Source organism: Acipenser ruthenus, chromosome 36, assembly GCF_902713425.1.
Source record: "Acipenser ruthenus chromosome 36, fAciRut3.2 maternal haplotype, whole genome shotgun sequence".
In the NCBI taxonomy this organism is placed as follows: Eukaryota; Metazoa; Chordata; class Actinopteri; order Acipenseriformes; family Acipenseridae; genus Acipenser; species Acipenser ruthenus.
The window spans coordinates 11,462,992-11,477,186 of NC_081224.1; the positions used below are offsets into that span (position 1 = coordinate 11,462,992).

The window sequence follows — 14,195 nt, forward strand, 5'->3', positions numbered from 1 at the left end:
ACACTGCACTGCACCAGCGTTACTGAAACACAACCAAGAGAGACGTCATGTGAGTACAAACACACACACACACACACACAGGAACACACTGCACTGCACCAGCGTTACTGAAACACAACCAAGAGAGACGTCATGTGAGTACAAACACACACACACACACACACACACAGGAACACACTGCACTGCACCAGCGTTACTGAAACACAACCAAGAGAGACGTCATGTGAGTACAAACACACACACACACACACAGGAACACACTGCACCAGCGTTACTGAAACACAACCAAGAGAGACGTCATGTGAGTACAAACACACACACACACACACACACACACAGGAACACACTGTACTGCACCAGCGTTACTGAAACACAACCAAGAGAGACGTCATGTGAGTACAAACACACACACACACACACACAGGAACACACTGCACTGCACCAGCGTTACTGTAACACAACCAAGAGAGACGTCATGCGAGTACAAACACACACACACACACACAGGAACACACTGCACTGCACCAGCGTTACTGAAACACAACCAAGAGAGACGTCATGCGAGTACAAACACACACACACACACACACAGGAACACACTGCACCAGCGTTACTGAAACACAACCAAGAGAGACGTCATGTGAGTACAAACACACACACACACACAGGAACACACTGCACTGCACCAGCGTTACTGAAACACAACCAAGAGAGACGTCATGTGAGTACAAACACACACACACACACACACACACACAGGAACACACTGCACTGCACCAGCGTTACTGAAACACAACCAAGAGAGACGTCATGTGAGTACAAACACACACACACACACACACAGGAACACACTGCACCAGCGTTACTGAAACACAACCAAGAGAGACGTCATGTGAGTACAAACACACACACACACACACACACACACAGGAACACACTGCACTGCACCAGCGTTACTGTAACACAACCAAGAGAGACGTCATGCGAGTACAAACACACACACACACACACAGGAACACACTGCACTGCACCAGCGTTACTGTAACACAACCAAGAGAGACGTCATGTGAGTACAAACACACACACACACACACAGGAACACACTGCACTGCACCAGCGTTACTGAAACACAACCAAGAGAGACGTCATGTGAGTACAAACACACACACACACACACACAGGAACACACTGCACCAGCGTTACTGAAACACAACCAAGAGAGACGTCATGTGAGTACAAACACACACACACACACACACACACACAGGAACACACTGCACTGCACCAGCGTTACTGTAACACAACCAAGAGAGACGTCATGTGAGTACAAACACACACACACACACACACACAGGAACACACTGCACTGCACCAGCGTTACTGTAACACAACCAAGAGAGACGTCATGCGAGTACAAACACACACACACACAAGGATTATTACATTACACCCCCAGTTATAATAAGCACCATTGTAATAACCACCAACAGATATGTAACCTCTCCAGCCTTTGCTGTTTTCCTCCGCAGTGGTCTGTACGTGCTCCTCCGAGTCAAGTTCTGCCTCTACAGACACCTCCGGGCCGGCAGCACCATCCCCTCCATCTTCAGCGCCACGGCCCGCAGGCACCCGGACAAGCCCGCCCTGATCCAGGAGGGCACCGGGGAGGTGTGGAGCTTCTCCCAGCTGGACGAGATGTCCAACGGGGTGGCCCAGCTTGTGCTGTCCCTGGGACTGGCTCCGGGGGCCGTGGTGGCTGTGTTCATGGAGAGCCGGCCCCTCTTCGTGGCTCTGTGGCTGGGCATGGCCAAGGTGGGCGTGGAGGCCGCCCTCATCAACTTCAACCTGCGACGGGATTCGCTGCTGCACTGCGTGGGCGTGTCCGGGGCCCGGGCTGTCATCTTTGGGGCGGAGCTAGCAGAGGGTGAGTGGAGTCTGTCTGTCTGTCTGTCTGTCTTTATCCCTTTATCCTAGTTTCGGCAGTATAATTGATATTGAATTGAAAATATTTCTGCTTCTATTGAAATAACCATTTTTAACACTGAAATTCCTTGGAAAAACAGTCCTTGTGTGTGAGAAACAGTGCTCTGGCTTTATATTAAAAACTCTACAAGTGAAAAGCATTCAGAGAAAAAGAACGAGTGTGTGAGAGGAAAGCTGCCAGTTAAGTCGCAGTCAAAGTGAATATTTGAGCTGATTCGTTTGCTGTGGTTTCTTTGGCATGTATTCTGTATTGTATCTGTTAGACACTCTCCCTCTCTCTCTGCAGTGTGGGAGGTAAGTGGATCACTAGTAGCAATCTCAGACTCTCTCTGTATCTCCTCTCTCTCTCTCTCCCTCTCCCTCACCCTCACTGGCTCTCTCCTCTCTCTGTCTCTGTGTCAGCGATGTGGGAGGTGAGAGACTCCCTCAGTAAAGACATGCTGTGCCTCTGCACTGGTGATGTCAGCCCTGATCGAGTGCTTCAGATCGGAGCGAAGCCCCTGGATCCTCTGCTGGCCTCGGCTTCCAAACTGCCTCCCCCAGTCACACACAGCAAGGGCTTCAACGGTGAGTGCAGCAAACACGCAGCGTGCCAGAGAGCACTGCACTGCACTACACTGCACTACACTACACTACACTGCACTGCACTGCACTACACACACACAGCGTGCCAGAGAGCACTGCACTGCACTACACTGCACTACACACACACACACACACACACACACAGCGTGCCAGAGAGCACTGCACTACACTACACTGCACTGCACTGCACTACACACACAGCGTGCCAGAGAGCACTGCACTGCACTGCACTACACTACACTACACTACACTGCACTACACACACAGCGTGCCAGAGAGCACTGCACTGCACTACACTGCACTGCACTGCACTGCACTACACACACACAGCGTGCCAGAGAGCACTGCACTACACTGCACTGCACTGCACTGCACTACACACACACAGCGTGCCAGAGAGCACTGCACTGCACTACACTACCCTACACACACACACACACACACACACACACAGTCTGCCAGAGAACCCTTCACTACACTACCCTACACACACACACACACACACACACACACACAGTGTGCCAGAGAGCCCTTCACTACACTACCCTACACACACACACACACACACACACACACACACACACACACACACAGTGTGACAGAGAACCCTTCACTACACTGTACACACACACACACACACACACACACACACACCCTGGTTGTCTCACTACCACACTCTGCTGCCCTCATTCCCTCTTCAGTCATTGTGTGCAGCATGGCATCCTGTTGCTACATTTCCTATCTGCAGCTCTGCCCCAAACAATTATAGGATTGACACTTAATTTATAAAACAACAAGAAAACATGATCTGAACTTAATTTAGATCGCAAAAGTCTACTGGAAGCCAGAATAATAGTCTAGTAGTCATGTTAGAATTCGAAATGTCACATTTTTCAGTTTTTTGTCAGTTTTTTTTTTTATGATGTGGGAAACTCCAAAGCGGTGTGTAATTCAATATGTTACGGTCACATCATTCAGCAGGTTTTGTTCCACTTCATGAAGCACACTGAGTTTGTTCTAGAGGGTGATGCAGCACTGTTGGCCAGGGCTGTAAGGATCTATTTTATAATTTTCAAAGTTTTGGTAACTTCTCAAACTCTGTAGCGTTCACACAAACTGTTTTCAAATTTCTGAAAATGAAAATAAAAAAATTAAAAAAGGCTTGGTAGAATATTCTGATGGTGTTAATGAAGCAAGCGCAGAAACACTAAGAATTGGTGGGACAGCACCATGGTTATACATCAGACTGGGGTTGAGTTTGAGAGTGCTGTGCACCCCCACACAGGACAGAACGTGTAGGTGGGACAGCACCATGGTTATACATCAGACTGGGGTTGAGTTTGAGAGTGCCGTGCACCCCCACACAGAACAGAACGTGCAGGTGGGACAGCACCATGGTTATACATCAGACTGGGGTTGAGTTTGAGAGTGCCGTGCACCCCCACACAGGACAGAACGTGCAGGTGGGACAGCACCATGGTTATACATCAGACTGGGGTTGAGTTTGAGAGTGCCGTGCACCCCCACACAGGACAGAACATGTAGGTGGGACAGCACCATGGTTATACATCAGACTGGGGTTGAGTTTGAGAGTGCCGTGCACCCCCACACAGAACAGAACGTGCAGGTGGGACAGCACCATGGTTATACATCAGACTGGGGTTGAGTTTGAGAGTGCCGTGCACCCCCACACAGGACAGAACGTGCAGGTGGGACAGCACCATGGTTATACATCAGACTGGGGTTGAGTTTGAGAGTGCCGTGCACCCCCACACAGGACAGAACATGTAGGTGGGACAGCACCATGGTTATACATCAGACTAGGGTTGAGTTTGAGAGTGCCGTGCACCCCCACACAGGACAGAACGTGTAGGTGGGACAGCACCATGGTTATACATCAGACTAGGGTTGAGTTTGAGAGTGCTGTGCACCCCCACACAGGACAGAACGTGTAGGTGGGACAGCACCATGGTTATACATCAGACTGGGGTTGAGTTTGAGAGTGCCGTGCACCCCCACACAGGACAGAACGTGCAGGTGGGACAGCACCATGGTTATACATCAGACTGGGGTTGAGTTTGAGAGTGCTGTGCACCCCCACACAGGACAGAACGTGTAGGTGGGACAGCACCATGGTTATACATCAGACTGGGGTTGAGTTTGAGAGTGCCGTGCACCCCCACACAGGACAGAACGTGCAGGTGGGACAGCACCATGGTTATACATCAGACTGGGGTTGAGTTTGAGAGTGCCGTGGAGGGCAGAGCTGTGTGTGATCAGACTTATCAATGTTTACATGTTTTCTGTTCTTTCCATTTCTGGAGCAACTTTTACAAACACTAGAGGCCCTGATTTTGAGGGTGAAGCCTCCTCAAGATCTCAGGATATTCACACAGTATCTGAAAGGGTCCAAATATTTGTATACAATCTAGAGAGAACCACATCTTCCTGTGTGGAGAGAGTTCTCTCTCTCTCTCTCTCTCTCTCTCTCTCTCTCTCTCTCTCTCTCTCTCCACAAACTGACAGGCACTCGCTCGGAATGTAACCTTTCCCCTAGTTCCCCCCCCCCTCTCACCCACACAGTCACACTTTGACAGACTGAGAACAGCAACCCTACACACTGCCACTGATTCAGCTCCTATAATTAGCCTTGTTACTGTGAACTGAAGAGCGAAATCACCCCGGAATATTGGGATACTCCAGGTTGCTACGGAAACTCATTCTGTTGGAGGGTAGTAGCTTTCACAAAAAAAACCAAAAAAACTAACGCTCAGCGCCTTCAAGTACCAAATACGTTTCTCTTTGAGGAAATCAAAACCCAAACTGTCTTTCTGGAATGTGATGCATTCTAATTCAGTGTGCTTCCGTTCTCAAACGCTGAAATCTTTTACAAGTGTGACATGGCATGTGTTGGAGGAGAGTCCAGTGAGATTTCAGTGAATATAGTTAAAGAGAACATTTAAATAGCAGGGAGAGGCCAGTTAAAGACACTCCGAAATAATGACAAAGCATCCTGTCCTGAATGAGGAGAGAGGCACTTCATGGGTTAAACCCTCTCGAGACCGTTGATCTGTACTGTCAGTAACTGTTGTAACTCATTCTTCTGACTTTCTGTTAGTGTGACAGAGCAGACACGGCCCAGCGTGCGTGAGAAATGCTCTGCACACTTGATGTGCGCTCATCACTAAACACTTCAACATTGCAAACTGGCTTCACTGGAGGAGCAAAGCAGCGAAACTTACCAAAAACCAAAGTGCTTCTTGTGAATTGTTTGGGAAGGTTTTTGGTCGGGCAGCGTTGTGGACAGCTCTGGTTGGTTCATGTACCTCAGTTTGACCTTTTCCCCAGTTTCATCACAGTCATGCTGTCCCACAGTGCCAGCACACGAGTGCCTGTCCTAACCACACACACACACACGCTCACATGCACGCACACACACACACTCTCTGTCTCTCTCTCTCTCTCTCTCTCTCTCTCTCACACAGGCCTGGCACACTGGCTCAATCACCCCACTTCTCGGTGCCCAGTCACTGCCCAGTTAAGCGTGGTCTGTCCCTGTGTGTCTCGAATGATTTAAAGGAGCAGCGCAGTGCGTTTCAATAAGAAGATTCTTCTAGTGCTGTTTTCCATTGAGTGTTGCGGAAGTCCAGTTTGGCTTGTGCTTTGTAATCGATCTCTTGCTTATATAAGAGTCTCTTAGGTTTCAGATGGATCACTCTCATGTGACAGTCTAGGCGTACACACTGGATCACTCATACTGGGACACAGTGCTGGAAGACTCTGCACAAAGCAACGGTCTTACTTAACAATTTCAAAGTACCAAATTCTTTCCCAGTAGAAATGTTGAAGGGGCGTTTGTGATTCTAGACTGCCGAGGGTCTTTTCAGCCAATCAGCACGTTTCCCTGCTTGTATTCCACGACACCTCACAAAGAACCACATCAGTAAAACAAAAAAATATCACCAACCATTTGTAAGCAGAATCAATAACCAGGCAAAGTGTATTTTCCACTTCTGATATGAATGTTTGACCAGGGGAAGCAGAAACTTACCCTCTCCCTCCCTCCCTCTCCCTCTTTCTCTTCCTGTATCCCTCCCCTTCTCACTCTCTCCTCCCTCCTTTCGCTCTCTCTCCCTCCTCCTCTATCTCCCTCCCCCTCTCTCTCGCTCTCTCCCTCTCCCTCTCATCCTCTCCCTCTATCTCCCTCCCCCTCTCTCCTTCTCCCTCCCCCTCGCTCCCTTCCCCCTCTCGCTCTCTCCCCCTCTCTCTCCCTCTCCCCCTGTCCCTCTCCCTCTGTCTCTCTCTCTCCCTCTCCCTCTATCTCCCTACCTCTCTCCCTCTATCTCCCCCTCTATCTCCCTCCCTCTCTCTCTTGCTCCCTCTCTCCCTCCCCCTCTCTCTTGCTCTCTCCCTCTCATCCTCTCCCCTCTATCTCCCTCCCTCCCTCTCTCTCTTCCCTCTCCCTGTCTCCCTCCCTCTCGCTCTCCCCCCTCTCTCCCTCTCTCTTCCCTCTCTCTCTCTCGCTCTCCCCCCTCTCTCCCTCTCTCCCTCTCCCTCCCTCTCTCTCACTCTTCCCCCTCTCTTCCAGATCGCCTCTTTTACATCTACACGTCTGGTACCACCGGCCTGCCCAAAGCAGCCATCGTCGTGCAGAGCAGGTGAGTCACAGCCTGCGCTGTCCTGGCTGTGAGTGCAGAGACACGCGTCCGCGTAATGCAGCTCTGTGACTTTGCAATGCTCCCAATCCTAAAGCGTGCTGCTGTCTGTGCCCCCCTCGTCCCGCAGGTATTACCGCATCGCTGCCTTCGGGTACCACGCCTTTGGAATGCGCCCTGATGATGTGCTGTACGACTGCCTCCCTCTCTACCACTCCGCAGGTACCCTGCCTGCCTGCCTGCCTGCCTTTCTAAGCCATGCTGTTGGTCTCGGTGCGCTTCTCTGGTCACTTCTCTGACACCGGCTGCTCTCCCTGTCTCCTCTGCCTCTCAGGGAACATCATGGGAGTGGGGCAGTGTCTGATCAACGGTCTCACTGTCGTCATCAAAAAGAAATTCTCAGCCAGCAAATTCTGGGAGGACTGCATCAAATACGACTGCACTGTGAGTATCACCGCTGCCTCTCTCTCTCTCTCTCTCTCTGTCTGCCCCCTCTTGCCTCCCTCCCTCCCTCACTCCCTCCCTCACTCCCTCCCTCCCTCTCTCCCTCACTCCCTCCCTCCCTCTCTCCCTCACTCTCTCCCTCTCTTTTTCTCCCTCTCGCTCTCCCTCCCTCTCTCTCCTTCTCTGCCCCCTCTTCTCTCGCTCTCTCTCTCCCCTTCTCTGCCCCCTCTCCTCTCTCTCCCTCCCTCTTCTCTCTCTCTCCTTCTCTGCCCCCTCTCCTCTCTCTCTCTCTCTCTCTCTCTCTCTCTTTCCCTTTTCCACAGTTTTCAGTTGAATTGGAAAATGAATCCGTTCAAAGGGGTGGCATCACAGAAACGTTTGCCTAAGGGATAAACCCCAGCTTGTCTGTGCTGCCCCCTGGTGGTGGCTGCAGGTGGTGCAGTACATCGGTGAGATCTGCCGCTACCTGCTGAGCCAGCCGCGCCGAGCCCCGGAGAGCAGACACCGCGTGAGGCTGGCCGTGGGGAACGGGCTGAGGCCCAGCGTGTGGGAGGCCTTCACTCAGAGATTCAGCATCAAGCAAGTGGGGGAGTTCTACGGGGCCACAGAGTGTAACTGCAGCATCGCCAACATGGACGGCAAGGTGAGTCCCCCCCCTCCCTCTCTCTGCAGTGAGTACGTGTCCTGAGCAGAGTTCAGGCAGTGAGCCGCTGTCTCAGCGCATGGACAGTGCTGTGTTTTTGACTTGGCTGTGGACAGTGCTGTGTTTTTGACTCTGGGTGGACAGTGCTGTGTTTTTGACTGGGTGGACAGTGCTGTGTTTTTGACTGGGTGGACAGTGCTGTGTTTTTGACTCGGCTGTGGACAGTGCTGTGTTTTTGACTCTGGGTGGACAGTGCTGTGTTTTTGACTGGGTGGACAGTGCTGTGTTTTTGACTCGGCTGTGGACAGTGCTGTGTTTTTGACTCGGCTGTGGACAGTGCTGTGTTTTTGACTCAGGTGGGATCGTGTGGCTTCAACAGCATGATCCTGCCCAATGTCTACCCCATCCGACTGGTCAAGGTGAACGAGGAAACCATGGAGCTGATCAGAGGCCAGGACGGGCTGTGCGTGCCCTGCACACCTGGTGAGCGTGTCTGTGCTTCTCTCTGTGTGTGATGGTCTCTTTGTGTGTCTCTCTGTGTCTGCGTGTCTCTCTGTGTGTCTCTGCGTGTCTCTCTGTGTGTGATGGTGTCTCTGCGTGTCTCTCTGTGTGACGGTCTCTCTACGTGTCTCTGTGTGTGTGATGGTCTCTCTCTGTGTGAAGGTGTCTCTCTGCATGTCTCTCTGTGTGTCTCTCTGTGTGACGGTCTCTCTCTCTGCGTGTCTGCAGGAGAGCCCGGGTTGCTGGTGGGTCGGATCAATCAGCAGGACCCCCTGCGCAGGTTCGACGGCTACGCCAGCGAGGCAGCGACCAGCAAGAAGATCGGAAACAACGTGTTTAAACAGGGAGACACAGCCTACCTCTCAGGTCAGCACTCTGTCCTTCTGCAAACCCCCAGGACAGGCCTGCAGCAATTCCAATTGCAATTCCTTTTAAAAATCAATTCCAATTCCAATTCCTTTTAAAAATCAATTCCAATTCCAATTCCTTTTAAAATCAATTCCAATTCCTTTTAAAATCAATTCCAATTCCAATTCCTTTTAAAAATCAATTCCAATTCCTTTTAAAATCAATTCAAATTCCAATTCCAATTCCTTTTAAAATCAATTCCAATTGCAATTCGAATTCCTTTTAAAATCAATTCCAGTACCAATTCCAATTCCTTTTAAAATCAATTCCAATTCCAATTCCTTTTAAAAATCAATTCCAATTCCAATTCCTTTTAAAACCAATTCCAATTCCAATTCCTTTTAAAATCAATTCCAATTCCAATTCCTTTTAAAAATCAATTCCAATTCCAATTCCTTTTAAAACCAATTCCAATTCCTTTTAAAATCAATTCCAATTCCAATTCCTTTTAAAATCAATTCCAATTCCAATTCCTTTTAAAATCAATTCCAATTCCAATTCCTTTTAAAATCAATTCCAATTCCAATTCCTTTTAAAATCAATTCCAGTTCCATTTCTAATCCCTTTGAAGGAATTGGAATTGATATTTTAGAGACATAATAATTGTTGTGATTATTCACTGCTTTCATTTGAAGCCAATTTTAATAGAAATACCTGTCTCTGTCTCTCTCTCTCTGTCTTTCTCTCTGTCTGTCTGTCTCCCTCCCTGTCTCTGTCTGCCTGTCTCTCTCTTTCTCCCTCTCTCTCTTTCTTTCTCTCTCTCTCCCTCCCTCTCCCTCCCCCTCTCTCTCTCTGTCTCTCTCTGTCTCTCTCTCTCTCCATCTGTCTCTCTCTCTGTGTCTCTCTCTCTCTCTCTGTCTCTCACTCTCTCTCTCTCTCTCGCTCTCTCTCTCTGTGTCTCTCTCTCTCTCTGTCTCTCTCTCTCTGTGTCTCTCTCTCTCTCTCTCTGTCTCTCACTCTCTCTCTCTCTCTCTCTCTCTCTCTCTCTCTCTCTCTCTCTCTCTCTCTCTCAGGAGACGTGCTGGTGATGGACGAGCTGGGCTACATGTATTTCCGGGACCGCAGTGGGGACACGTTCCGCTGGCGAGGGGAGAACGTCTCCACCACAGAGGTGGAGGGGACCCTGAGCTCCCTGCTCAACCAGGCCGACGTGGCCGTGTACGGGGTCCCTGTGCCAGGTACAGCATCACCCTGTGGAGTGAACTCGCGTGGAAATGTGTGGCCAGCGCTGTCGGATGAAAATGAATCTGAAGTCAGGTTTGATATTGACTGCAGCATCCTGAACCAGCCTGCAGGATCAGTCAAGCTGGTTATCTGGGTCTTGTGATCAGTGCGCTACCATGGGAGGTCATTTTATTCAGTGCTTTGATATTATTTGTGTGTGTGTGTGTCTCTCTATCTCTGTATTGATCTCTTTAGGTGTTGAAGGTGTGTGTCTCTCTCTATATCTCTGTATGGATCTCTTCTCTAGGTGTTGAAGGTGTGTCTCTCTCTCTATATCTCTGTATGGATCTCTTCTCTAGGTGTTGAAGGTGTGTGTGTGTCTCTTTCTCTGTATGGATCTCTTCTCTAGGTGTTGAAGGTGTGTCTCTCTCTCTATATCTCTGTATTGATCTCTTCTCTAGGTGTTGAGGGGAAGGCAGGCATGGTCTCTATTGCAGTGCAGGACGGCCTCTTTGACCCGGCTCAGTTCTACACAGAGATCCAGAAGGTTCTGCCCCCGTACGCCCGGCCCGTCTTCCTGAGGATCTCCCCCGAGGTGGCCACCACAGGTAGGGGCAGCGGGCCGCAGCGCCCTGCCTCTCTCAGGCCCGCGGGCTCTCTGACTGTGTGTTCATTTCAATGTGTCCCGCACTGATTACGTGACCCCCCCTCTCTGTGCTGCCCCCCCCAGGCACTTTCAAGATCCAGAAGACGCGTTTACAGAGGGAGGGGTTCGACCCCCGCCACTCCCCCGACCAGATCTACTTCCTGAACTCGCGGGCGGGACGCTATGATCCCCTGGATGAGGGTCTGCACAGAGCCATACTGGAGGGGCGTGTGTCTGTGTGAGAGACAGACAGACAGACAGACAGACAGACAGACAGACAGACAGACAGGGGCACTGCGCCACACTGCAGCCAGAATCTGACCCCTGGCAAATAGTGTCCCCTGACACCAGCCTGCTTTCACATCGATACGTGCCAAATACTGTCCCCTGCAACGCCATGTCTGCGAGCAGATTGAAATCTCAAGTGCAATTCACTGTATTCATGGAGTAACACAGCAGTCTTAAGCCATGCATGGGTCATGTTGTTTAGAGTCACTGTGTGGCGTTTTGTGTTTGTCGTTCATCCCTGAAGTTTAACGCTCCCCTGCGTCCTCTATAGAGCTCGCAAACGCGTCTTCTCTCTGAGTACAGCAGGCACACCAGAGTGTAACCGTTAGCATGTGCCCCCCCTGCAACACTGCCCCCTGGTGGAAGAAATACAACCTTCTCACATCCACAAGGGGGCAGGCTGGTTTAGTTCAGTCTGTTAGTGTATTCACTGTGTGTCCACAGGCAGGGCCAGCACAGGTATATCTCAATAGTGCAGCACTGATACAGAGAGACCTAGGAGACCAAACTCAATAAAATAACACTGAAGAAAACAATTCCTATACATCCAAAAATTCATGTGAAGTGACTTGCTCAGGGTCACACAGTGAGATAGTCAGTGGCAGAGGTGGGATTTGAACCAGTGACCTTCTGGTTACAAGCGCTGGACTTTAACCACTGGACCACACTGCCTCCCAAACACACGCACAGTGATTCTAAACAAGAAGACGACATTGGATAAGATGCCTGTGATACTCCAGAGCCAGGCCAAGCTGCTGTTTAAACACAGCAGCATGCTCTATGAATAGCAGCTTCCCCATGCTGGGAGCGTCTTTTCTGATGGATCACGTGAGATCTGTGTGACGCGATGGCCGCGCCTGCAGGTTACTCACGTGGCTTTGTAAGCTGTACTTCAGCAAGTATAGGTCGATATTCCCACAGACCGTGTTTCACTGCCGTCGCTTTGTCCTTCCTGAGGGCTAATAGAAGGAAAGAAGTACATGTCAACGTCATTAAAACAGAAACTGACAGACGGACTGCCTGTCGGTCACAAAAATAATAATCGCTGAACCCTAACATGCAACGCAACTGATGCTAAAATGTCTCATGTGCACTTTTATCAGTATCCACTAGAGGGCAGCATTGCGCTCGATTGCTAGTCTCGTCTGATGGAGAGACTATTCTAAACCTTAAAAGAAAAGCGACCGGAACAAATCCGTTGTTTTGTATCATTTTTACTTTTTAAAATGTGCCAGCGTTAGCGGGTATAAAAAGGGAATAGTGAAATATCTTAACTTGATTAAATGAAAGTGCTGTTAAATACTGTATTCTTAACTCGTTTTTTTATATATATTATTTTTTGGAACATTAGTTGATGCAACACCTGGTATAAATGCTACCGTCAGGATGTTGCCTTGACGACAACATTCAGACAAGTATTTAGGGCTTCCATGTATTATACAGAACGTGTGTGAAATTCAAGTTTCTTTCATCTGAGTTTCCACACTGTATAACTGATGGGTCCGTGTGTTCAAGGGTTTGTGGAGTTGGGAGGTGTAGCGCCAGGTTTGAATCTGCAGGGCTGGTTAAACTGCTATAGTGAACGAGAGCGTCTCAAACAGAGATGCTCGTTAATTACACTAAAACTTGGAGAAGCTGTGGCCTTGCATTTACTAGGAGCTTGAGGCGTGGAGACTGAAAGGGTGCTCCCTGCAGTGTAGAGAGAAAGGGTGCTCCCTGCAGTGCAGAGAGAAAGGGTGCTCCCTCCAGTCCAGGGCAGGCTTGAGGCACGGAGACTGAACTGCTCCCTCCCTCACCCCCTAAGAGAAAGGGTGCTCCCTCCAGTCCAGGGCAGGCTTGAAGCATGGAGACTGAACTGCTCCCTCCCTCACCCCCTAAGAGAAAGGGTGCTCCCTCCAGTCCAGGGCAGGCTTGAGGCACGGAGACTGAACTGCTCCCTCCCTCACCCCCCTAAGAGAAAGGGTGCTCCCTCCAGTCCAGGGCAGGCTTGAGGCACGGAGACTGAACTGCTCCCTCCCTCACTCCCTAAGAGAAAGGGTGCTCCCTCCAGTCCAGGGCAGACATGGAGACTGAATGTTTTCTTTTTCTCGTTCACATTTTAAAATAAGTTTCTAACTGACAGAATTTTTAACTACCTGTTTTTAGCTGACGAATTCATGTTGATTAAAATGTTAATGTAAGTTTGTGTGGACTGTGTTTGTGGTTTTCTTCATTCATCTCAATACAAAAGCACGTATGTTAACTTCAGTGGTGCAGTCCATGCACTGTGCAAATTTTTTTTTTTGCAAGAAAAGGCTTAAAACAGGACAGTACTAAAGATAAGTCCAGTTAAACGTTGACGTGTTTTTTGCTAATTTTTTGTATTGTTAAAAGTTTAAACTCTTTAGAAAGCCTCTATTGATCCAATGGAAAACAGTAATAATTTCACTGCTATAGTGCTGATAACCCATTCATATTGCGCTTCTATTGCAGTGATATTGTGTCCTGATTGATCTGAGTTGCTCAGTTTATGGTATTGACATTTAATGTCCCGGGACACCTTCCTCAAAACCGGGACGATCCAGGAAGAACAGGGACAGGTGACTAATCCTGGACTACCTAATATGACTGCCAAATACATAAATAATAACCATGGAAAACGCGACTGTAGGAAACTGAGTGTGTCTCGATCACTTCCGCTTACAGCAGCACCTGTAGCGGTTCTGTACATCGCGCTGATAGACACAGCGCGACAGGTACGAGGAAGGAACTCTAGCGTGCTCCTCGTTGCGTCAGCGGCGCGGCACTTCGTATCAGCGTTGCCAGATCTGAAATGTTGACATATCGTATTGGACCCTCAGAATTATCGTATTTTCAGAAAAATTATAGTACACTGTAA

At 49.4% G+C, this 14,195-nt stretch overlaps 1 protein-coding gene across 1 annotated transcript in view; it reads left to right on the top strand.

The window, feature by feature from the left end:
* LOC131706600 (long-chain fatty acid transport protein 1-like) overlaps positions 1–13,497 on the top strand; it is a 16,543-nt gene extending 3,046 nt beyond the window's left edge. The window contains exons 3-13 of the mRNA XM_059007995.1: positions 1,530–1,924; positions 2,386–2,550; positions 7,157–7,226; positions 7,354–7,445; positions 7,558–7,667; positions 8,101–8,310; positions 8,667–8,793; positions 9,040–9,177; positions 10,233–10,397; positions 10,845–10,991; positions 11,114–13,497. Coding sequence (XP_058863978.1) covers positions 1,530–1,924; positions 2,386–2,550; positions 7,157–7,226; positions 7,354–7,445; positions 7,558–7,667; positions 8,101–8,310; positions 8,667–8,793; positions 9,040–9,177; positions 10,233–10,397; positions 10,845–10,991; positions 11,114–11,271 — 1,777 coding nt within the window. The 3' untranslated portion in view covers positions 11,272–13,497. The remainder of the gene's footprint in view (positions 1–1,529; positions 1,925–2,385; positions 2,551–7,156; positions 7,227–7,353; positions 7,446–7,557; positions 7,668–8,100; positions 8,311–8,666; positions 8,794–9,039; positions 9,178–10,232; positions 10,398–10,844; positions 10,992–11,113) is intronic.
* Positions 13,498–14,195: the final 698 nt, after the last annotated feature.